Source organism: Artemia sp. Qi Xiang Cuo, chromosome 21 (genome assembly GCF_049724085.1).
Source record: "Artemia sp. Qi Xiang Cuo chromosome 21, ASM4972408v1, whole genome shotgun sequence".
In the NCBI taxonomy this organism is placed as follows: domain Eukaryota; kingdom Metazoa; phylum Arthropoda; class Branchiopoda; order Anostraca; family Artemiidae; genus Artemia; species Artemia sp. Qi Xiang Cuo.
The window spans coordinates 24,195,847-24,222,051 of NC_142814.1; the positions used below are offsets into that span (position 1 = coordinate 24,195,847).

Here is a 26,205-nt window from a genome sequence, read left to right on the forward strand (position 1 = left end):
GAACGCAAAAGAAGCTAAGGGCTTTGTTCGTTTGGGGGAAGAGGAAGAAAACAAATAACAACGTCCTGCAAATACCTTGTTGCATTTAAATTGGACCCAGTTTGGAGGCCTTAACTAGGATAAAATTGAACATTGGAAGTCAACATGCATGTAACAACACGGGGTGCTTCTTTCTATCTCCATTTTAGTAGACCTGTGTGTCACAACTGGAGGGAGGGCAGCGCCCAAAAATTTTTGGGGTTCAGTAAAATCTGGACCAAAAGTTCTAAATTATACTGAATCTAAAAAAAAAACGGAGTAGTTACAGCAGTATTTCAGGGGGACCAAAATATCAATCCAATTTTGGTACCAATTCCAAGACCTGGTAGAGAAGGTCTAAAATTCAGTTGTATAGTTTATAAATCCTTCGAAGGAAGTCTCGTAGTGATATGTCAAGCTATTAAATCAAAATCTAAAAGAGTTCGGAAAATTCGAAGGAAAGGTGGGGATTTGATTGAATTTCGCACAAGATTTTAATCTTATTGCCCCTTTTTTTCCGAAATTCAAAAAAATTCTCTGTTACGGATATGGTGAATTACGAAATTTGTTAACTTCGTATTTTGGTAGTTTCGCCAAATCGGCCTAATTTAAACTAAGATAGTAAAATTTGTTTCTGGTCTAAAATAAGTTAGTTTTCTTACCAAATTTACTGCTTATGCATTGCTTTGACATAATTTATTTTTTATCTTTTCAGGCCGAAGTTGAATAGTAAGTAGTGAAATAAAATAAGTAAAATATGGCCTTGGCTGCAAGATTTTAAGAATATACTTTCAGCTCATGGCTTCTTAGAAATATTCTTAGCTTAGAATCCTTGATATGAGTTGAAGTTTTTATCTGCGTTTTACAACAAAAATAATGATTGAAGATATTATCCTCGCAGTTTTAAATATGTAAAATTCGAAACAAATCAACAGTTGCGGCTTTTTTTTTAACACTATCATAGATCCAAGCAGTTCAAATCTTTTGTTAATACATGAAATTGTGAGGTTGTCTTGTGAAGGAAGACTTTTTAATCCTCTAAATTAGAAATATCTTGCCGCTTTGTGGCATACTGAGTCACTTGAAAGACAGAAACTAATAATCATTAATCCCAAAATTAAAAAAAAAAAAAAATTCAATGAAACACGCTGAAAACTAGATTACAGGGACGGAAAGACCGAGAGAATGACAAATTATGGCTCATGACATGAGATAGATCTTTAAATTGAATAATCATAATAGATACATAAAAGCAAAATATGGATCTGTAAAGGGGAAAATTTTTATTGCTATTAGCTAAATCAAATAAATTATCAAACTATGCTCTAAGAAATTAAGAAAACTACTGTATATGAGAGAATAAGCTATTTAAGAAAGTCTTGTGAAAATTCTTGGGGGGGGGGAAGAAATTTAAGAGTAGGCCACTGCCTACTCTGTCCGTAATCTCTTATTTCCATTTTCTTTTTAGACATTAATATTAATAAACTTTTTCGAAGCTACTTAGCACGCTAGCTGACTTGGCACACCGAGATCAACAAATAACTGCAAAAACATAAAGCTAAATATACACAGACAGACGGTGTACCGCCACGAGAATGGTAACCAGCAACACTTCAGCACTTTACCGAAATCTCTCGACGTTGACGTGTTTTTCATTGGCGGCGCGCCGCTGATAAATCGGAGTGGCATTGGGTCTAATTCTTAGATAGTTTCCACCTTTTAGGCGTTTCTAATATTGTGCCAAAATGCAATTTTCTCATAATATCGGGTTGCAGGGATTTTCAGAATTTGGATCCTGAAATTTCCTTTTCTTTTTACAAACTCACAATCCAAAAAGAAAATCTCGATTGTCAATAGAAAACCCCCAAAGTTCAGAAACTAATCTACTTTTTCCTTCTCCAATTACCGTCATACTTTAAAATTATCAACGCTGCATTTTTAAATACTGTTAAATTCTAAAATGCTTCCACTAGCTTCACCAGTCTACCATATTTTGTTGGAAAATGATTGCAGATGCTTTAATGTCTCATCTATCAAAGACGGGAAAGTTATTCTTGTTATTGGTTCTAAAAACTCAGTTACTTGTGGAATATTACAGGCAGAGGTGAGTGGCAAAGTTTCATGTTTAACATTCCAAATAAAATTTGGGTTTAGGCCTTTAACTTAGGCCTCTGGTGTAAGGAAACAGTCTAGTGAATGGCTAGATACAGTTCATGGTAACATTTCCTTCATTTCTTTGCTTGCTAAAAGATTTTCGGTAGGCCTAAATATTTACCAAATCATAGGCCTATTATTGAATTAGCCTAGGAATAAAGTGAATACACCGTTCAATGCCTTTTGGTAAAATTCTACTTTAGCTACTTTTGGCCATCTTGGAATGGGTTTAGGTTAGGAAAATGAAACTTTCAGGTATGGGTCTACAGGCCAAAGAATGTCCTGGGAAGGTATTTTGAAGTACCTATATCCACTCCTTCTCCCCCTAGAGGGTCCTGAAATTTGCCTACACGATATGTCTATACCCATTGAAATTTTGACAAAACAACATTTTACCTTAATTTTCAGTTATCAGTGTCTTTCTCTCTGGCTTTAGCTCTGAAAATGCAATTTTAGTTATTTGAGCAGCATTTTAAGCCATATCAATGTTTTAATTCCAAAATTTAGGAAAAGTATTTGTATATCTTTAAAACCTTATAAATTGGGATTGAGCAAAGTTGTGAAGCTGAAAACAATTTTGTTATGCTTCATTTAAACAGAAGATCTATTTTGCAAGGTTTTACTTATATAACTCACAGATTTTTAAAGGTCATCAAAGGTCAAGACCCTCTAGAGGGAGAAGGAGTGGAGGTAGGTACTTAAAAATACCTTCCCGGGACATACTTTAGCCTGTAGACTCATCCCTGAAAGTTTCATTTTCTTAACATAACCCCTTTCTAAGATAGTCAAAAGTAGCTAAAGTAGAATTTTACCTGCCTTTTTTATGCTGATTACAAATATAATAAGTATTTCTATCGGAAATGAATTTCAGCCCCCCCCCCTTATATATAGCCTACCAAACCTAACCCTGAATTGGCATATATAGGGGGGGGCTGAAATTCATTTCCAATAGAAATGCTTATTATATTTGTAATCAGCATAAAAAAACATCAAATAGTGTATTCAATTTATTCCTAACTCAATAGGCCTAATATGATTTGGTATATATTTACCAGATTTTCATGGGCTAGCTTTCTAGGTAAATATCTACCAAATCATATTATTGACTTAGGAATAAAGTGAATACACCATTTGATGCCTTTTTTTATGCTTATTACAAATATAATAAGCATTTCTATCAGAAATGAATTTCGGCCCCCCCCCCTATATAGGCTAAACCTAACCTACCCCTGAATTGGCATATATAGGGGGGGGGGGCTGAAATTCATTTTCAATATAAATGCTTATTACATTTGTAATCAGCAAAAAAAAATGCATCAAATGGTGTATTAACTTTAGTCCTAACTCAATAATATGATTTTGTAGATATTTACCGCTTTCTAGCCTAGGCCACTTGCTATGTCTGTAAAAAAGCTGTTGTTAAAGTTGCAGAATAATGGATCTCCTGGGTTAAACTGATAGAAAAGAAAAGTAATTTTTGGTTTCTTACTTTTTTTTTGTTACAGCAAAAGTCATGTTTATGACAATCCACCCCCAGCCCACTGATGGTCCTATATATAGGCCTAGCCTGAAGACATAGGGGTAAAAATTTACAATTGTGGCCCCTGATAAGGAGACATGTTAGGAAAACAATTCTTACTTTAAAATATGTATAATCATCCTAGTTAACATTGTCCAAGGAAAGAACCTTTTTCCTCAAGTCCTTCCTCTTTTTTCCTTCTTTTTCCAACTTAAAAGAAAAAAATTAAAATTTTTGCCATGCTCTCAACACAAAACACAAATCTTTTGAAATTGCTGCTATAAATTGTTTTTTATAGATAGCATTCATCTATAAAATGGCATGTCATTGTTAGCATGTTATTGTTAACTCTGTTTTTTGGTAAAGTTCTACCAAATCATATTATTGAGTTTGGACAAAAGTGAATACACTATTTGATGCTTTTTTTATGCTGATAACAAATATAATAATTATTTCTATCGGAAATGAATTTCAGCCCCCCCCCTATATATACCCATTCAGGCTTAGGTTAGGTTGGGTTAGGTTAGGTATATATAGGGGGGGGGCTGAAATTCATTTCCAATAGAAATGATTATTATATTCAGAATCAGCATAAAAAGGCATCAAATAGTGTATTCACTTTATTCCTAACTCAATAATATATATATTTATTTATGCCCGCTTACAATGGAGAAATGGAGAAAAAAAAGCGGAGTACAAAATGAAACAAAAAAAAAGAAGAAAAACATGTTCAACACTAAAAATTAAATACAGGTATTTCATTCACAGAAACAGTTGAGTCAGCAGTGAGTTGTAGAGTTTACTGAGGGATCGTCTTGAGGCTCTCCGTTCTAGATCAATCACCTTGGTTGATGGATCAAGGATTCCATATATGGATGAGATCTCCATGTTAGAAAATCTTAGTGGAAGTCCCAGCAAAAATTTTGCAAATCTGTAGTATGTGGTTCGTATTTTTTGACGCTTGGTGAGGGACAACATTTCCCACAAGGGTGATATATACCAGATGGCAGGAGAGACAACAGCGTTGAATAGTTTTGACTTAATAAATTGATTAAATGACCACTTGCATTTGACAGCTTTTCCATATGCTGAGCGGATAGATTTACAGACTGATTCAGCCAACAAGCCTCTAGTTGACCTAGGTGTCTGGCCATACGTGATACCAAGGTAATTTAGGGACTGGGACTGCTGGATTCTGATACTGTCAAGGACAAGATTGAAATTGGTTGAGTTGGTGCCGCTAAAAACAATAAATTCGGTTCTCTCTATATTGACTTGTAGTCCTATTCTTCTGTATAGGGTCACTAAAAGACAAAGATTCTCTTGTAGACCCCTCAGCGTGCTGCTTAGGAGCAACAAGTCATCTGTATAAGAAATGAAACTTAGATCCAAGCCCTCCAAAAAGAAGGTCCCACAAACAAATCTAGTTACAGAGTAAATTGCAGAATTAAAGATGATAGGGCTTAGAGCAGATCCTTGCCAAACTCCTTTGAAGAGCCGAATGGGTTCAGAAAGCTTTTGCTTGCGGTGACCGGCAATTGTTTCCCATCCCAAAGCTAGACAAATATGCGTGTGGGAGTACCAGTCATGGAGAACAAGGACAATGCAGGGGTCGACTCCTGAATCTAAGAGGCACCACAGTGCCTGCGATTGGACAACAGAATCGAACACAGCAGAAATGTCAACACTGCAGGCAAAGAGTGGCTTTTTAACTAAAGATGTAGACCTCATTATTCTTCTTAGTAGCCAATGGGCGTGTCCACAGCCCAACCCATTTCTGAATCCAAGTTGTTTGTCTTCCATTAGAGCATGCGACGTAATATGGGGCAACAGTACCTTTGCAAATACTTTGCTGATAACCGATGAAACTGTGATTGGTCTGTAGCTTTTACAAAGCAAGGGATCTCGATTCTTTTTCAGAATATTGGATGTGCGGCAACCATGAAAGTTGGCAGGTGTGAGTCCCTGCTCAATGCTCATTTGGAATAGTAAGGCTGAGTACTCATGTAGACGTTCTTTGCTGTGCTGTAAGTGCCTCGGAGTGATCCCATCGAGCCCTGGAGACTTGTTCTTTTTCAATTTTCTCACAATTATCTCAATATGCCATTTGGAAACAATGACATCAGTGCGGCGGAGTTTTGTGCTGATTAATTGCCTATCTAACTCAGATTTATATACGAGTCCAGCTCGTTGGGTGGTGGCGCAAACATGTCCTTGTAATGGTTTACCCAACTTTCATCGGGAATGGGACTTTGCACATCAGTGTTGGCCCTGTTAGATTGGAATCACTTCCATAAGATGTTTGGGTCACTCCTGCAATCACAAGACAACTTCTCCACTTGCTGGACTTGCATATTCTCGACAGTATGTTTGAATTCTTTTTTGGCATGTTGAAAGCACTGAAAAACTACTCCAGAGCAGGTTTGTCGCAGTCCTTCCACAATTCGTACCAGAACTTGGATCTCTTCTTGGCAAACTTGACATTTGGGTTATCCCATCCCTTTTTACGAGTGTTGTGGTACACTTTTGCCACTGGAACAGCAGCAGATTCCGCAAGCTTCATCAAATGAACAATTTCGGAGCAAAAATTGTTCAGGGCTAGTCTGTCTTCATTTTGGCCATGAGTAAGCAGGTGGAACGGTACTTTGATTTTAGCAAGAGTTGAGTCAAGAATATCTTTGTACAAGGACTGATCTATCCTTTGCCATTCACTCTTGATAAACCATGATCGCCCGGGGCACCGCTTGTAGGTGGAGAATGGTACCATTAAGCTAATCCCAAGGTGATCACTACAATTGTGTTCCGAGTCAACAATGGCTTTAATCCCGGTCGGAAGTAGGAAATTTACGAAAATGTGATTGATATCTGATGTAGCCAGGGATGCGCTGTGGACAAACGTGAAGGACTGGGATTTTGGAATGGGGGCCATAGTGTCTGGCAGACACCCCCGTAATATGGTGAAAAAGTGATCATCATCCAGAAGCTGACAGTTGAAGTCCCCACAGATAATAATCTTTTCTGACTTGTATTGTTCGGCCAACCTCCCGAGTCTTGCACAAGCCTTTGTGTAATGCCTTTCTATAATATGATTTGGTAGAACTTTACTGTTTTTTTTTTTAATGATAGATAAAGCAGTGGCAAAAATACAAAATATGGTAAATTTCTACCAAATCATATTATTGACTTACGCATAAAGTGAATATACCACTTGATGCCTTTTTTTATGCTGATTACAAATATAGCAATCATTTCTATCGGAAATGAATTTCAGCCCCCTCCCCCCTATATATGCCAATTCAGGGTGTATATTTCTACTTTAGGGGGGGGTGGGGGCAAATTTTGTTTCTGATGTAACTGAGAGGTAAGGTTAAACTTTACCCCCACCCCCCCCCTCCCCCCCCCCACTAATGTAGAAATATATCCCCTGAATTGGCATATATAGGGGGGGCTGAAATTCATTTCCGATATAAATGATTATTATATTTGTAATCAGCATAAAAAAAGGCATCAAATGGTGTATTCACTTTATTCCTAACTCAATAATATGATTTGGTAAAAATTTACCCAAAATATTGCTATAAACATACATATACATATAGATTATATACACCACCCCCCGAATGTGCAAATATATAACCAAAAATGCATTCTGAACCTAAATATAACCAAATGAACTGTACCCCAACCCCTAAATATATTGGAATCAGGGTATATATTTGTACATTAGGGGGGTGGGGCAAAATTTATTTATGATGTAAATGAAGGTTATATTTAGAATCAGAATATAATTTCTGTTATATATTTGTACATTAGGAGGGTGGGGTATAATATTTTTTTTTAATTATTGAAAATGGCTAGGCAAAAATACAAAATTGCCACTGCTTTATCTATTATTAAAAAAAAAAACAGAGATAACAATGACCAAGATGAACGCTATCTATAAAAAACAACTTATAGCACCAATTTCAAAAGATTAACACATTGCATTGAGAGCATGGCTCAAATTGTAATTTTTTTCTTTTAAGTTGGAAAAAGAAGAAAAAAGGGGGAAGGACTTGAGGAAAAAGGTTTTCCCCTTGGATAATATGTTAACTAGGATGATTATATATATTTTAAAGTAAGAATTTTTTTTTTATAATGTCTCCTTATCAGGGGTTGCAGTTGTAAATTTTTACCAACATAGGCAATCAAACGCAAAACACAATGAAATGGTATATATATATACATTATAAACATTATACTATTAAATTTCTTATTTTATATTTCTTGTTAACACACAAAATAGTTGTTTCCCAGAAAAAGCCCCCCCCCCCCCTGTTGGACATATATAGCCCTAATAACATGTTTATTTGTTGTTCTTTCTGTTGATTCATCAGCTGTAAAACTGGTAACTCTGTGTAGACTTGGAGATATTCAGTTTAGCCTGAGTGATTGTGCTGAATGTTGTATAAAAAAATACTATGTTAAATAAGTGAAAATGTGAACAACAATAGATTGAAGCCTGATAATCTGATTATTGAAAATACACTATGGGCTATTTTATAAGAGTTTCATTGTTTTTATGTTAGTTTTTTTTTATGTAGCCTAGGGAGAAGTGAAAATTTTATGGAGGTGGGGGTAAGGCCAGATAAACAGTAATTTGTGTAAATGGGTCCAATTGGGCCCTGCATTACTTTGGCCCAATCACTCCAATTGCCCTTTATCTAGCCCTGCCCCCGCCAACACTAACAGTTTTAGTTTTATGTATCCCTAGGCCACATAAAAAAATTACTGAAAAATAATGAAATTCTTATCATAGGCAGCACAATAGCAATACCCAAATAAAGAGCAATTTGGACACATTTGAATATTGATACACATACCCATGCCAATCATTTCCCCAAACTCATCCAATCAAAATTTTGAGATAGCCAAAGTTCATAAAGTTCATATTTTTCACAAAAAATCTAGCGGGAGGCCTGTGATATTAAATTGTCTGAAAATAACAAAATATCATCAGCATACAACAAGTGGCTAACGTCTATAACATCAATCACATATGGGGGTAGGTACCATGTGGCTTTTGAACCCCAACACCACTTTGAAAACCTAACTGATGGTCCCCCCCCCACATCACATTTTGTTGATAAATATGGGAGTAAAATATTTTCGAATAATTTACTAATAACAGAACAAAGTGTTATAGGTCTATATGATGAACAATATGAAGGATCCTTGCCCTTCTTGTGTATACAAACCACAGTTTATAGAATTATCCAGTAAGTTTATCACAGATCATTTTTCTGGTCTTCATTCTTGGTGCAAACAAAAAGCTCCTCCCACTTATTCATGGATTAGCGGGTTAGTATGAATGCGTCAATCAATGAGAAATGATTTGAAATTGTATCATTCATAATTGTGAAAGCAGAAAAAAACTTGGTGAGCCAGCCAAGTGGTTTGCAAGTGTCCCATCTCACAGGTATGACTTAATTTATATTACAATTATTAATTAATATATTATTTACACACAGTGTACTAAACTTTTTGGCCCTTTTTGGATTTTATAAAAAAAAAGTGGGCGGGGGGTGGATTAAATGTGTGAAAATAAGGACTTTGTTTTCTTCTAATAACTGGTGGAATAGGTGTGGTGGTTTCAGGGGCGGATCCAGGAATTTTTAGGGGGAGAGCGCAAAATAGGTTGATCCGATAAACTTACGTTAGGATCAAGTTTAATTAATGCAAACTTGCATTAATTAGGTAAATTACGCTACTTTAGACTACTATATGGGGGCACCCCTCGCCCCCCCCCTCTGGATCCACAACTGGATGGTTTATCATTTTTTTTCAAGTCGTAATATTTATTTTCTATGATATTTTTTTTCTAGATAAGACTAGTTGCGTTTTCAATCAATGTTTTTGTATATATATATATGTATATATATATATATATATATATATATATATATATATATATATATATATATATATATATTGGTGCGTACAAACAGCTCCTCTCATTTGATCTGCCGTTAGCAGTCGAATTACCCTGGAACACGTATTTTGGCAGAAACTTTCTCAAAATGCCTTTGAAACCAACTTGAGACTTTGAAACCTATTTTTAATTCCTAAAAACATCTAATAATAACATTGCACTACTAATTACCGATTTTCATGTTACTACTGGAATAAATTAATTTAAAATTAGTTTCTTCAAAATTAGTGTTCCAACGTTGAAGCCAAGTTTCGCGTTCAAGAGAAATCTGACTTGTCTACCCGTGAAAAGATATAATGCCGCTTATGTTTTTACGTTCTTTGGAGCACTTGCACCTCGGTCAGGGTTTTTATAATGGGTGAGATAGGGAATGATCATACTGCTAATTCTATAAACTGTGATACAAACTACTCTACCTTCTCCCATCAAAGAAGGGACATACTGCTGGATTACTATTATTTGATATAATAACGTAAGATGCTCTAGTAGTTTTGTAGTACCATACAAAAGGTGCTCTGATAGCAAACTATCTGGACCTGGGGACTTCCCACATTTTAGTGATCTAATTTTAATCAAAACCAAAGATGGAGAAAAACAAACTAGGTTTTTATGTGGGTTCAACTGAGAAAAATGCTTATATAACAATTCACAATAACTCAATTCAGTTGTTGGTGGGTTGGACAAAAATACTGAAGTAAACTGTCTATACCATTGTTCCAGTGCTATTTGGTCTGATAAATCAGCTGATGATTGCTTTAATCTATTAACCTCATTATAAAGTAACTTTGGATTATTCCTAAGTTTTTGGTTGATATATCTTTTACTTGTTGTTTCTTCCGTGTTGCCACTAACTTTATATAATTTCTTTTTTGTTAATTTAACTATCTAGAAAAGGGGGCCATTTCTTGGTTGGTCACATTGATCCCAAATATGGTACCATAGCTGATATTTCTCTTTTGTTTTGCCCAACCCAGGTATAACAGACCATCCCTTTTTTTGTGTGTTTTTATGGACTCTCATAACAGGAACCACAACAGAAGCCACAACTTTCATAGCATGAACTATTTCAGCACAATACATATCTAATTCCAGTGAATGAAATTTTTTAGACTGTGATAGGAGGTGAAAAGGAATACTAATTCTACTGAGAATATCACCTAATACGCATTGATATAAGTTTATGTCTATCCTATCCCATAGCTGTTTTTGAAACCATTTTGGACTACAATGCACATGACAAAAAAACATTTAAAACAACAGACACTTCAAGGTAAGAATGATCACTAATCAACTTTCCATTTATCAACTTTCCATTTATTGATATTGGTCGGAATTTTATTGTCTGTAGTACTGAGGAGCTCATTAAGGAGATAATCAAATGCTAGTTTTTAATTTTGCCTCTGCTAAAAAAGGAGATGAGAGACCATACCCCCACTCCCTGACTCCAAACATGCTCTGGACAAAACAAAGTTTGATTAGTAACTCACAATAAACTTGGTAACTAGAATGATTAAATAATTTTAAATAATCTTAACACAATTCTGAAACATTTCAGTTTTATACCAAACTTACATGTAACCCGAAACTGGAAAGATAATGATACTAATTGACGCTCCATGGCGCAAGATTACTATCTAAAACCACAGATTATCGTGGAACATAATAGATAATCTGTACTAAGACTGTTATGTTGCACCTTTGTGGTAAAATATTTTCTAGTAAATTTCGAATAGCCCCGCCCCCTTTTGAATCATTCTCCTACTATTTACGAAATTCTGGCTATTTCCCAGGTGAATCGTTGATCAGAAGTGGGCACGGGAAATTTCCGTATTTGCTAAAATTTAATCCAAACCCCTCTCTTAGGAATCCTAGTTCCACCACTTAGTCAAGTCATAAGTCATACCTCTGAGATGGGACAGTAGTAAATTACTTCGCTGGCTCACCCCCTTTGTTTCTGCTTTCGCAATCATAAATAATGCAGGTTTGTACCCTTTATCCAAAGGTAATTGAGAAACTGAGAAATATTCAATGGATTGCTTAAGCAAAGGAAATGAAAGCAGCTTTTATACGCGCCGAGACTGTATGCGACAGATATATTTTAGGAGGATTGTACTGTTTATATTTTTATACAGTGCACTGGCCAGTGCAGGATTGAATAACTAGCCAAACATACTTAATAGATTAGCCACACATGAAAATAAAAAAAAAATCATTTGGCTGCAATGTTAAAATGTACAGAGCTTAAAAAAAAATTTTTTGGCTGTGCAAACCTTAGATACTTTGGAATCTAATTAATACTCTTTTCTAGATACACTGGGATTACTTGTGAAATTTGATTCTGTATCCTACAGACGTTGTTAAACCAAGAAAATTTTGTTTCTATAAGATATTTTAAAGATTATTTTCTATAGCTCAGTTTTTAGCAGAACGTAATATTGCGTTTAGAGGCTACGTCAAAAACCTAGGCGATGCACAAAATGGAAATTTTCTAGATACACTGGAATTACTTAGGAAATTTGATCCTGTATTGCAGAATCATTAAAAAAGAATGGCCAGAAAACAATAACACCCAAGTTATTTAAGCAGAACAATACAAATGAAATAATGAACTTAATAGTCAACAAAATAAACAAAAATAAAATTATTGATAGAAGGTTTCAGTCAGCAGGAACAAATGCCCTTTAGCATCAGGTATATTTTGGATGGAATATTACCAGGTTCGAATATTTCTACATATGAGCAATTCATTTAATTTATACATGTAGAGAGCAGCGCAGGGAAGAATCTATTTTGTATGTTAAAAAAAGAAATTCAAAGTTTAGTACTTGACATCAACAACATTAGGGGGCAAGGCTATGATAATAGTTTGAACATATATTCTCCAATTCCTATATCTTTTGTTTTTGGCATCCTCAAAAAGATGGTTAGTACTTCTTAAATATGGAAAAGAACTTACTGTGAAGCCGCTTTGCAGTACCAGGTGGGAATGTCGAATTCAAGCGTGAAACCAGTGAGTTATCAAACAGGTGAATTTCATGACAGGTGTATGACAATTTTATAACAGGTGAATTTTATTCTCTTTTCAAAATATCAGAAATTTTCGAAGATTCACAAATTAAAAGCAAAGCAGAATCTCTGGGAAATGGAATGAAAGATTATAAATTTTTAATATCACTGGTTTTTTGGTATGATTTACTGGTCCAAGTCAATTATGTTTGCAAGGAACTTCAAAGTGAATCTGTAAACTTATCCATTGCGCTTCTTCATTTAAAAAACTTTTTAAATGCTTAACGAACTACAGAAATACTGGATTCGAACAGCTGTTAGATCAGGCAAAAAGTTTTGCAGAAGATTTGGAAGCATCAACAGAATTTTGAAATAAAAAGGTCGTTTTGAACAATTAAAAAATCATAATGAATTATTTGGGTTTCTATGAAAATTTCAAAATATGGAAAAAGAAGTACTTCGAAAACATGCAGCTGAATTAGAAATTTCTCGAACAGATTCTAAGTTAACAGAAAAAGATGTATTGAAGATGAAAGATGCTGATATAGATGGAAAAATGTTAGTTGAAGAATGGAAGCTTTGGAATCTATTTCCCCTTCAGAATTTTTTGAAAATACACTTAAATGTTCAAATTGTTCAATTCCAATTAGCGTTGCTTCTGTAGAGAGATCATTTTACAGGCTAAAACTAATAAAAAACTAATTTAGAGTAGCAATGAATCAGGATAGATTAAATAGTTTAGCAGTTAGATCGACTGAAAAGGAAGACGTAAGGAAATTAAATTTCCAAGCAATTTTAGAAGAATTTATAGAACAAAAACTTATAAATATGTAAATTCATGGAATCATATTCGGTTTTGTAAATTTATATTTAATAAAAGTTTTTTCCCCCATAGAACCTAGGTTCTAATTTGTGATCTATTCAGAAGCATAGTATTTCTGGAATCTAAGGAAGTCTCACATAAACAGATAGCACCAGGTAGCCTGTCATAAATTATCTATATTAGAAGGTAAATTTAGGAACAGAGACCCTGGATATTTAGTAGAAGCATTCGAAAATAACTATCCCGTCTGGCAGCCTTTGATAAATTAGAAACATGTTTACTAATTGTTGCAGAGTTCAATGTAATCAAATCATTACTTACGTTGCCAATTTTTTTTTTTAACAATACTTAGAACATCTAACAGATTATGTTTCAACTTAAAAAGTCTTCCTTCAAGGAATAAAACATCCCTGGAAGCAGAAGAAACTGGAAGCGTGTCTGTTTCACCAGTGACAGAATAAAAGTGTTGTATAAAATAAAGGAAAGGCTGCAATTTGGTGGTAATGAATGATATTGAATTTAGATTGCGGTTTAGCAATGGAAAAAGGGTTTTCAAATCTAGATACACAATTATACGATAAAAAAATACATAACAACTTTCAGATATCGTGGGAGAGAGAGAGAGAGAGAGAGAGAGAGAGAGAGAAATGAAAGAAAGAGGGAGAAAAGAACGTTTCTTTTTTAAGTTATCAGTGAAGAGTAAAAACTGTAAATTACGCATAGGTGGACACAGGTCAAGTTCCTTTGGTAGAAAGAGGGGAGGTTTAAACAGAAAAGTAACGTTTTAAGCCAAACTTTTTACTTTTTTAATTTTTCCATGATGCGCTATGTTCTTTAGGCAAATGTTAGGTGATATGCCTGCCATTCCCCTCCCCTCCTCTTCCACTTTGGGCACGGTAATTGCTAATAATTTTTCTTTTCAGGAAGAACTAGAATCAAGTCTGCGTTTTAAGTTTGATGTATTGAAATCCATGAATCATCCAGTTTCTGTTAATCATATTGCCATTAGCTCTTCAACAAGCCTTACTGAACTTCCTCGTAAATTAGTATTTGCGACTGTTGGGACTGACAAAATAATTAGAATATTCCAAACTGGTCCTACGAAGGAAGAAACTGGTGTTGTCTCTGTGAGTTTTGTCATGTTATATTTATTATTATTGTTTTAATAACTGGTATAACTAGAGTAGGTAAACAAAAAGTGTAACTAGAGTCTGAGAATTCAGTAGATAGTCAGTCTTGGAAGTTCAGATAACTTGATTTGAAATGTAAATTGCAAGAATTCAGTTCGTTATGTAAATGTAAATTGTAATGTATAAATGTAAATTGTAATTTTCAGTTCGTCATGTTTTGGTTTTCTTGGACTGATATTTAGGTTCAATAATAAATAGGCATAATCATTATTTTGTACATAAACCAAATTGACAGGAAAAGATACTACTTCATTGACGAATGACCATCACAAGCTAATAAAGCCAAAGTCATTATCCAGGTCTAAGAATACATAAACTTATAGACTTAGCATAATGTGAGGCAAAGAGAAGTAACCATGACCTACACGTTAAAAACACAGGAGAAAAACAGAATGTCTTAAATCTAAGATACAAAACTCGAAACATCATAACATTTAGTGTGGAAAAACAATGAATGACGCTTAAAAAAAAAGAAGAAACTGCATTTATTTAGGGAAGGACACCTAGATTTGTTGAGCTGCTCCTGGATAAAGGGGATTCAAGTCCTTCGATACCTCTGAGTAACAACATGGATCAGCAAGAAGTTTAGGACAGATGAGGAGGCTAAACAATAGAGATGAGGTTTAGCAGGTCTGAAAATTCGTGAAAAGCTCCACAATGCAGCTACTGGAAATAGTAGACTTAGAATATCGTAAGCAAATGCTATCCTTCCTTTCTTTTTAGGTGGTAAGGTGCACGAATTTGAGGAAGAAGGGATGTGGGATTTTACTGTCTTTATAAATTAACATGAGTAAACGTTTCTAGACGGACTCAATTTTGTTGTCAAGTTCACTGAAAAGATTGGGGGCTGCCAGACTTGACAGGGAATGCCAGACTTGAGAGGGAATGCATCCTTGGGCCCTTTTATTTATTCAGAAGTTTAAGAAAGGAGAGAGATGCACCTGCTTTTTTTAAGTTATTTGAAACATTTATTTGACACTAATGATTATCAGAAATTTTGGTACCAAGGGGTTTAACATTTTTCACTAACATTTTGGGTGGGATAGTATCTACAAAAAAGTGGAGAAGATTTCAGGAAGTTGAAAGTCTGAAGTCAAATATGACCAGGATATTTGAAAATTTTTACTAGGATTTCTAAAGCATCACTTCTAATATTTATATGGCATACTAGATATCAGTCTAGCTTGTTCTAACTTTAATTTGGGTCTTGGAACATAAATGCAATTTTGCGTTTTAGTGCATTTAGCACCACTTACTACAACTGTACTGTAATCTTAAAGTGATAAAACAATTTACTATAAATGGTTTTCTTACCCTTGTTTTATCTCGCCATTAATTTTCTTTTCAAAATATAAGTTTTTTTTAAAGAAATATTCCAAATGATGTCTAAAGTTTGTCCATAGAATCCAAAGCTTTTGGAAATCTAAGAAAAGCAGCAAATCCACGACAGTGTCCATATTTTCAGTAGCCTATGTTTCATATTGGGAAAAACATGAGACTGATTAGTTTATAATGGTAAACATAAAAGAAAGATTATTGTACAAAACTTCTAGTTTGTTTGTAATGCTTATAGTTTGATGATGCTTATAGTCAAATCTGTTAATTATGTGATTAGTCAGCTACGTTGAATTGCATTAATTCTTACCTTTCACCTGACATAATGTGGTTCCCGTGTTATGCTTTTGTGTTTCCCGTGTTATGCTGTCATATTGTTGCTCAGTGTGGGGAAACAAACAAATTGGTTTGCGGTCTATTCAGAATAAAGCATTTGAGGTAACCTTTTGTCTTCCTAGAATTTACCTTTCAACCAGCTTCAACGCAGACACAGGCCTATCTTTCGAGGGTATACTTGCTTAACAAAACCTAAATTTAGCCTACTCAGCATAACAGGGATCTCTACCACCATATATTCAATCTCTGTTTACCCTGTCCTCATCACGGAAGTACTCATCGCTTCACAAAAATTTATCCTACCTAAACGGTCATCGACGGCCGGGCAAAAATCCTTATTTTTCTGTCGTTTTCACTCCACAGTTTTTATCCCAACTGAAATCTCTCTCTCTCCTCTGCTTTCAAAACTACTCAAACATGTTGTGTAATTTAGTGTATTGTTTATTTCATTTGTGGTGTTAATTATTTGTATTTTGGGGCCCCTGACAAGCTAAGTTTTGTCAGCCAAATAACTGTTTAGTGCTTGTAAATGAAGGTTTCTCTTTCGAAATGAATAAAATGATTGGCTGATTGATGTAAACTTTAATATATTAGTAATAAATAGTGTACAAAACAAGTAGATTGTGTTATTACCATTAATATTTATGCTCTTGAACTTGAAAAAAATAGATGCCAAAGCAAGACCTGTCCATTCTCTGCCTTAACCAAACAACGATTTCTGTGGATTCTTTTGCATGTTTGAAGATTCTTGTGCGTCTTTACATTCTAAATTTGTTTTTCATATAGAAGAAAAGAGCAGAGTAGAAATTTAGAGGAACGAGAATTATTGGTTCCGCAATTGCGTAAGATATATCTAAAAGTCTAGCTCTCATAGACTGAATTATGATGTATTCACAAAACCAACCCCCCAATAAAGGATTCCTTCTTCGGGGCAGAAAATTCCACTACTATCCTGCACAAAAAGTCTAGTTTATACTTATCTCTGTTGTCTTTCAGTGACCATGATATCAATAACTTAGTACCCAATTATAATTCTCTAAAAAGCTCAAACAAGCTCTGTTTTCAGTAAAGTGCTAGTTTTTAGAATTCTACAGAAATTAAAAATTGTTACGAGCCATTTTATTTGAGTTAGTTTCGCTGGTATATTTTATTTAATCAGTGAACCAATAATTTTCGTTCGTTGGAATTTTCTACTTTTAAATATAGACAAACAAACTTTACAAAACGATCTTTGTTTTACCTGGGCAATGAAACTAAAGAAGGCAACATCATTTTTTAGGGGCATGAAATATAGGTTTTATTTCCGATATCCCTTAAATTTTTGCACAAGATATGTAAAACTGTAATATAAGACATAAGTTATACGACTTTGCCTCGCCAGAAACGTGACCGCAAACGGCGCTGCAGGGTGACCTTGTAAGGAAAAAAAATCGCGAAGAAGAGCCAGGGTGACTCTTGATTAGTCATGAATAACCAGTGTGGTCTAAGAAATTATTTATAGTTATCTATTATAGGCTGCCTCCCCATTCTAGTATGATATTTGTAGGCATGGATAATGTACAAGTAAAAAAACTGTTTTCTTTACTTGACTGGAATTTTGTAGAAATTAATTGGAAAAATTTTTAGTTACTTTCTTACTGATATTTGGAACAATTTTTGTAGCCATCTTTTTCAGCTAATTAAATTTCTTACAACTTTTTTCCCCTCAAGTTTTAAAATATGTTTTTTTGTTAACTAAGTTTAAACATAACTCATATTTTTTTTTATTGTTGCTCACTAAGTTTCAGTACATTTTTTCTTTTGAAGAAAAAACTTTCTTCACTATGTATTTTTTCTTGGTAACAAATTTCTAACACAATGTTTTTTCCTTCTAACTTTTTTTAATTAACTTTTTTCTTCGTCAGCTTTTTTTTTATCTTGGTGACTAATTTATAACACATTTAATGTAAAATAAACCTTTTTTGTTCATGATTTTTTTTTGCCAATTAATTTCTAACACTTTTTTTGTTAACTACATTTAAGGAAAACCCTTTTTTTTTATTAAGTTCCTTGTCTACTAATTTCTAAAAGAATATATTTTTTTTCTATTTTGTTTTTTTAAGAAGGAATTTTTCAAAGATCAAATATAGCAGCTGGGTTATAAACATAAAAATAAAAACGTAATCAATTTATATTTATATATTAAAATAAGATAATTTAGAATAAAAGAATTAAATTTTGATTTTTTTTTGTTACGGGGGGAGGGGGTAATTTTGTAGGGAAAACCAAAATTGTTCAAAATCGAAAATAAGAATTTCTGCTTAAAGGGTTAGCTTTGGAGATCTCTCAAAAACTTTATTCATGCACTCTAGGTTACATATTTCTCTTTACTCTCCTTTGAAGAAAACAATCCATGAATTTAGTTAGAAATTCCCTGTCCGTCACTTCCCTGAAAGTTCCAATTCGGTAACTCTAACCGATCCTGTGACCTTGCATAACATTTACAACCCCTTTTTAATGATGTGGGGGGGGGGTAAAAATTTAGTTTTTTATTGGAATAATAAAGTATAGATCGAGTGCGAGTTCAATGCCATTTTAAATTCTTTTCCCGCTTCAGACAATGTGTTTCTCCAATATGGGCGGCAGAAATGGTGCCCATTCATCCAACATACAAAATTCCGCAGCCACAAAGAAAGGAATTCTGGAATATTAATTTAAAAAAAAAAACACACAAAGAAAAGAAGGAATTTTGGAATATTTGACCACTATTACAAAATATAGCTAGAATATGTGGTGTAGAATAAATATTATTAGACATTCTACACCACATATTCTACCTATATTTTGTAATAGTGGTCAAATATTCCAAAATTCCTTCTTTTCTTTGTGTTTTTTTTTTTTTATTAATATTCCAGAATTCCTGTCTCTGTGGCTGCTGAATTTTGTATGTTGGATGAATTTTCTACGGATGAGGGGGGGGGGATAACCCTAGCACTTTGGGGACATAGATTGTTGAGAATGTACCAAATGGCGTCATCTAAAAATCAGAAAGTGTTATCAGTTGGCAACTGGAGAGCTAACATATTAATTTGATAGATAAAGAAAATTGGTGTTTTGAAAATGATTAAGTCTAAAGTTTAAGGTGTAACTTGAAACTTAAAACTCAAGTTAAAACTAAACCTATCATTATCTGGGGGGGGGGGAGGATCGCAATTGTTAATGGGCAAATTTTGCCCACAGAAAATTTACTAAGTGGATTTTTCAAAGTCAGTCTGATAATATTGCTACCCGTAGGAAATTTTAACATCTATAAAGTTCGTTCAATGTAAAATTTCACCTATAGAAATTCTACTCACAGAAAATTTAACGCTGAGAAATTCAACCAGTGAAAAATTCAACTTGGAAAAATTCCACCCATTAAAATGTAACGCCTGGGGAATTCAATCAGTGCAAAATTTAACCAGCTAATTTTTTTTTACAAAATTACTGAAATTTTACATCTAGAAAATTCCATCTGACAAAATCCCATCTATGAAAAATGTATCCCTAGGGAAATCCATCCAGTCTAAAACTCAATCTGTCAAAATACGACCTGCGAGATAATGCGCCACCTGAAAAATCCAGCCAGTGAAAAATTGATAAAATTAAAATTCTACACATAGCCTAGTAAATTTAATCCCTGAAATTTTCAGCTAATGTAGATGTTCACCGAGTAAATTTCTACCCATTCACCAGGATAATTCGACATGGGAAAATTTTTCCCAGAAAAATGCAACGTCTGGAAAATTCAACCAGCATAAAATTTAACATGCCAAAATTCCAATCCGAACATTTACTCCTTGGAAAATCTAGCTGTTGCGAAATTCAAATGACAAGATTCTACCTTTTACTGCTACTACTACAGTACCAAGCCGTCTGAAGCCAATAGAGCTACGCAAGCTCCTCCTCTTTCCCAATTTATTCAAAGCTTCCCTCTTTACATCCTCCCAAGAAGTTTTCATTTCCCTTAAATCTTTCCTGCGATATCGCCCCACCCCATTCGGGGGTGACCTGCCTTTTGTTTGGCCCCAGACGGTTGCCGACAAGAACGATCTTGTGCAATCTATCACCCTTTATCTGCAGAGCGTGTCCTAGCCATCTCAACCTTTCTCTCGTTTTAGCCCTTGAAAGCGGATCTGGAAAATCCAACCAATGGGAAACGGAATTCTTATGAAATGGTTTTTCAACTATTTGAGTCTTTAAATGATTTTTTCTTTGTGAAATACGATGGAAAATATATTGATTTGACTTCTTTATGCAGCACAGTTCTTGGATCCACAAAGTTTCATTGTCACCTATCTCGTGTAACGGATTCAACGACCACTTAATAATATTTGATAATTTCTCGGAGGTATTCTCTGTTATGATATATTCTCATATAGCAGCAAATTCTGCCAAAGATTGTTCCAAAAGACCGACCCTCTCAGGAAAGTTTAATACGTTTGCCCCCAAAAATAAGCGTTTATTTTTTGTCTTTTTCATCTCCTACCCTTTAATGCCTGCGTTTTTTGACATCACTAGTGAGGCAATGAAACATCATAGAGATATTTAAGGGCTCATTTGAAAGCTAATATTTATATCTACATGATTTTAGTTAGTAACAAAACTTAATATTAGAATAATATACAAATTTGACAAAATTGCATTTTCATATACAAGACAATATTGTACACGTGTCTTTTGACAAAAGATATTATAACACAATTTTTTTTTGAACGAATGGTCGCAGAAACTTCGGAGGGGACTCCATTTTGTAAATTGAAAGCTCTTGTGTATTTTTAAGAGTCAAAAGGGATTGGAAAGCCCCCCCCCCCTGTCTCGCCCTTTTTAGCTGTCCTCTCCCCAAGGACATCTGATCAATATTTTGAGGTAGTAATTTCTTTCAAAATAGTCTAAAGGCCAAATAACTATGCCTCCGGTGATTACATAACCTTAAGTTACGCAAGTTACCCATGGTTTACATATGAGGTTAGTTATTGGGAAGAGGGGTATATTTGATCCTGGGTCTCCAAAAAGGTCTTGGGTATTAAGATGAAACTTGCAGAGAATGTTGAATTAACCAAGAGACACTATTTGCATAATACTTCTACTACTACTGCCACTACTGCTGCTGCTACAGTTACTACTAATAACACTGCTACTAATGCTACTGCAACTACTTGTGACTTAGATTGTGACTACTTCTGACTGAAATGTGACTACTTGTGACTGTGAATAGGGTTACTTGGGACTAAGACTCGCGACTGCAACCACCTTTGACTGCGACTACTTACGATTGTGACCGTGACTACTTGTGACTGTAACTACTCAAGACTGTGACTACTTGTGACTGCGAGTACTTGCAAATCTGATTGCAACTACTGGTGACTGTGACTGCTTGCAACTGTGACTGCGACTACTTATGAGTAGTTCACTATCGTCTGTAACTCGCTAGAGGACTAAATATTAATCAAAACAACTTCAGTTATACTTTTTGTTGTTTATTTTTGCTAATCATATTAGGGCTTTAATTTACTGAGAAGGGAAGGGGTATACTGAACAGTATTAAAATTGGGGAGATTGGCATTTCTAACATCCAACTCTTTCCCCCTTGATTAAATCTATGTTTAAAGAAGATCTAATAAAACTCCTAAAGTTAAAAAAAACTAGTCATATATACTCTTGAGTTTTTGGGCACTACGATTTGCAGTTTTTCAAGCCTTATCGAACACTCAAAGAATTCCTGAATTTTCTTTAAAAGTGTTCATTTAAAGAGAATTTGTTTGTTTTTGTAATTTTTTATCTGAAAAATATTTGTACATGCTTTACATTTATTACCAATATATAATAAATAACAATTTTGTTAGTAAAACAGCTTTCACATTACATTAAAAACGAGATGATGGTAATATACGTTGCGCATTTTCGGATTTTTTGTCTAGATCTTTATTTAGGGTATCATTTCTCTCTTCAATTCTCTTAGATAATAATGGGTAGTTCGTCCGGCTGCTTTTCTCACATTTTTGTTCCATCTTTTAGGACTTGAAAGGTCACACTGATTGTATTAACTCCATTTCTTTTGACAAAATGTATGGCCAGTATTTAGCTTCTGTCTCAGATGATCACACGTGCAGATTGTGGAGCACAGAAACAGGGTCCTGTTTGTCTATATATAACCTTACTTCGCCAGGTAGGCCGAGATTTTGTTAGCTATACCTATGTATAAAAAGGGGGATAGAAGGAATCCCCCTAAAGTTTCGCAAAAACAGCTCTTCATAATTATATTAATCGTGACAGGACAATGGGCAATAAAGAAAGTATCTAACTTAATGTCCTAAAAATGAATATTATTGGGTTTAGTTTTAGGAATTCTTCCCGAGCAGGAATTCAGGAAGGAGCAGGGAATTCTCCCTGCTCCATTCTGTACATGAAGCAGGGAGAATCCCTTTCCTAAGATTAGTCCAGTGGTGTCATCCTTGAACAAAATCTGGTAAAAAATGTCAATTATTTGAACGTTATACTTTGGGAGAAGGCTCTGATCCCATTCCCTGTCTGAGACTGGCCCATGATTTTAAGTTGCATTGAAATTGTTGAAAAAACAGTGGGGTAGGAGGGGGGCGAGAATGGAACTGTAAAATGGACTCAGTCAAAATAAAAACCAATCCAAGATCTTATAACCGACCTCTAAGTAAGCAAATGTTGTTGATGGTTTTTCCATTGGGAAGGGCTTGAGTTTCTAGTTATATTGATCCTGCCTAGCTTTGAAAGTCAGGCTGGCTTAGCCAATTTGCAGAGAAAAACTGAAGCAGCTCTCCCTTGTATCAAAACTTTCACACCGAACTTCTATGAATTCTTGGACTGTCTTTGTGATTTTTTTTTAACCATATTTTTGGGTTTTTTTCATTTGAAATTGTGTGGTCAGGGGGTTTCATCCCGTTCTCTTAAAATGTAAAGGATTGTTTAGCCTTGGGATGTCTAAGGAAAGTAAAATATTTATGTAGATGTTTGTGTTTGAGGTCGGAGTTTGCCTAACGAACCGAAAGATACTTTGGCTTTTATTTTCTGTAAGTAAAGTGATACCACTGGAAAAAAAATTTTAAGCGTTTTCTTCACAGTTTGAACACATCAAAAATGTATTCTGAAAATGCCTTTTTTATGCAAAAATACTCTAGGGACAGGTGACTTTGGACTAAAGATTGTAAAAAATCTGGGATATTGTTTCACTCGAAACGATTTTTTGGGAATACGTTATTCTGCGTCGAATGACAACTGTACCAAACTGCTGGTCCTTATTTTGTGAGAGCTACACCAATCCTAAAATGATGTTCAAAGTTACCTATGTGGGTGATTAGCTTTGGACACTAAAAACTTTGACTGGTAACTTTGAACAGGGGCTGGAGAAGTTTCAACTCTTACAGTTGATCATACAGTAAAAAAAAACAACTTGTGTGGGGAAAATACTGTATTAGTTCTACAATAAAAAGAAAAAAGAAAAGTCAAATTTTGTAATATCAGATTACCAAAGTCATGATCAAATACAAATTTTGTGCCGTAAATGAATGGGGGGTTGGGAGATATCCCTCTACCTGGCCTGGACGGATGGGTTTCGAGTCTTTTCTCTGGGAAAATAGAAAGATTGGTCCTTGTTTTTCTGCACACATATCACGTTCAGAAAGATGTTAGAAAAAGGAGCATTTACTTCCAACGCTGCAAAATACTTGTAAATACAGCCGTTGGAGAACTTTCCGATAAACCAATGTTCGAAAACACAGGCTGTTGGGTAATTTGAACCCATTTTCGGCTGCTGCCCTGCTTGAAAAGTAGAAGGGCCAGGACTCGCTTACTCATCAGCTTCCATTTCAAATTTGCTCTCTCATTTTGATGCCACACTGGTGTTAGACATGTCACGTGAATCCTTTGTATCTCCAGCGCTTCTTCCCAGTGCAACGCTAAGGATTTTGCGAGTGACGTTCCCTACAGATTTGACTAATTTTCGGGCTTGCAGGACATCCAATAAAACTACTGATATTATCCACAACCTCTTGGTGAGTTTGCTGGCCCGGAAGTAGGTGGTCCTAGGGGGGGGGGGGGGGTCTCTGGAACATGGTAGCACATGCCGAACCATTCTTGAGATTTTCTTTTCCATTTGTTGCTAGAGTTTCCAAAAGTAGCTTCAGAAGCTAGGGAATTCGTCTTTTCTTACTACAGTTTCTTTTGGATTGTCCATTTTGTGATCGCCGAGCATTTTCCTCCATACGGTTTTCATTGGTGCAAAAAAAGACGTCAAATGGTCGTAGCTATTGGTGGAAAATGTGCAAAGCTACTGTCGTTTTCTTTACAGACTTTGGTGGAAAAGTGAGAAGACAGTTTGTCACCCAACAAAACTTTCACTTCTGCTCTTTTCTTCACATGGGGGAGACCCAGCGACATAATTCCAATTTTTAAAAACAAAGGATCACTGGTTTGCTTTGTTTAAGTGGAAAGAGTCTTCAGATTCGAAAGATACATTTTTTGTTCAGAACTTCCCAATTTCCTTTCCAAATAAAGATTGAGTTTCGTCCATATCTCCAAAAGCCATAACTGGGGCACTAGCACTAACTTTCCAGTATCTTTGGTTGAGTTCTGAAAACCCGCACTAGTAGTTTTTCATCTTGACAAGAATTTAGGGGTTCCTACCCTGCAAAGGATGGATCAAGGCCAAATCTCCAAAAGCCATAAATGGGGCCCAGGTCATATTTATCACTAAGTTTGGTTGATATTCGACAACCTGTTCTGGTAGACACCCTAATGACAAGAAATTAAGGGATCGTTCTCTTACCAAGCTGTAAAAAAGTCTGATCAGCATAACTGATCCCATTGACCAAAAAGAATAACTATGACACTAACACTTAGGCTCCAAGTTTATTGTAAAACTGGCAAAGTGAGCCTTTATTTTGGCTTCGAAAACTGGATTTTTTTGGGGGGGGGGGGGAGGGGCAAGAGGGCTTAAATGCCGGCTTTTATTTAAGGCAAGCCCTTCTAATTCTCCCCCTCCCCGAGTGTGCAGAATGTATATCTATTTTCTAATGGGCAAATGTATCATCTACTATTTTAAGACTGTTTGAACGGGTGTTTGTTTGACTGTACTAGAGAATATTATTCTCACTCATTAAATGAGGTACTCTCAATCGAAAAAGGCCCCCTCCCTTCGTGAGCAAATTTATAAAAAGAGACCATACAGTTTTGTAATACGTGACCGAAGGACGCTACCAAAGCTGAAGCCTCTCTATATAGCTATGTAGGAAGTTTCCCTACTTGTGAACCCATAGTTTTTTTTAGTGTTTTAATTAAAATAAAAAATTAACAAGAAACTCGAAGTTTATAAAATTTGTAGGTAAAGATCAACCTTTACAAAACCCTATATACACTATACACACTCACTACCAAACATCCTTACCCCCCCCCCCAAAAAAAAAAAATTGTGCCCAGTATTTCAGTGTTTGGCGGCTTGATTCTACGATGGTTCCCTACAAATGTAATAGTATCTCCATCTGATAAGGTGCATAGCTACAGTGTTTCCATTTCTAATTTCTTGTTTGAAAATATTGTCTTTAAGGTGTCGCTGTCTGCTGGCATCCTGAGGAACTGGTTAAATTTTTGGTTGCTCAAAAGAATGGAAAGCTTCGTTTTTATTGTTGTACTAGTCATAAAGTGCTTCAAACGGTAGATGCCTCTGATATAGCTCCTGTTTTATCCGTCGATTGGGACCTCAAGAAGAAATCGAGAATCGTGGTTGGTGCCTCATCGAATGCTTATGAATTCGATTTACAGCAGCCTAGGTATGCACCTTTGATTGCGAGGTGAAAATTTTTCTTGG

At 35.1% G+C, this 26,205-nt stretch overlaps 1 protein-coding gene across 1 annotated transcript; it reads left to right on the forward strand.

Annotated features, from left to right (window-relative positions):
- The first annotated feature begins 1,948 nt into the window (after positions 1–1,948).
- Nup37 (nuclear pore complex protein Nup37) lies at positions 1,949–26,205 on the forward strand. The gene is made up of 4 exons (XM_089106973.1): positions 1,949–2,122; positions 14,415–14,618; positions 22,389–22,539; positions 25,945–26,205. Exons 1-4 carry the CDS (start codon positions 1,979–1,981, stop codon positions 26,190–26,192), a joined length of 747 nt encoding a protein of 248 aa, XP_088963099.1. The 5' UTR covers positions 1,949–1,978; the 3' UTR covers positions 26,193–26,205.

Bases quoted from the DNA above. Each gene is read 5' to 3' on its own strand.
- Nup37 (XM_089106973.1), top strand. From the start codon at position 1,979: ATGCTTCCACTAGCTTCACCAGTCTACCATATTTTGTTGGAAAATGAT. The intron at 2,123-14,414 runs GTGAGTGGCAAA...TTTTCTTTTCAG, and splicing joins GTGGAATATTACAGGCAGAG to GAAGAACTAGAATCAAGTCT. The intron at 22,540-25,944 runs GTAGGCCGAGAT...ATTGTCTTTAAG, and splicing joins ATATAACCTTACTTCGCCAG to GTGTCGCTGTCTGCTGGCAT.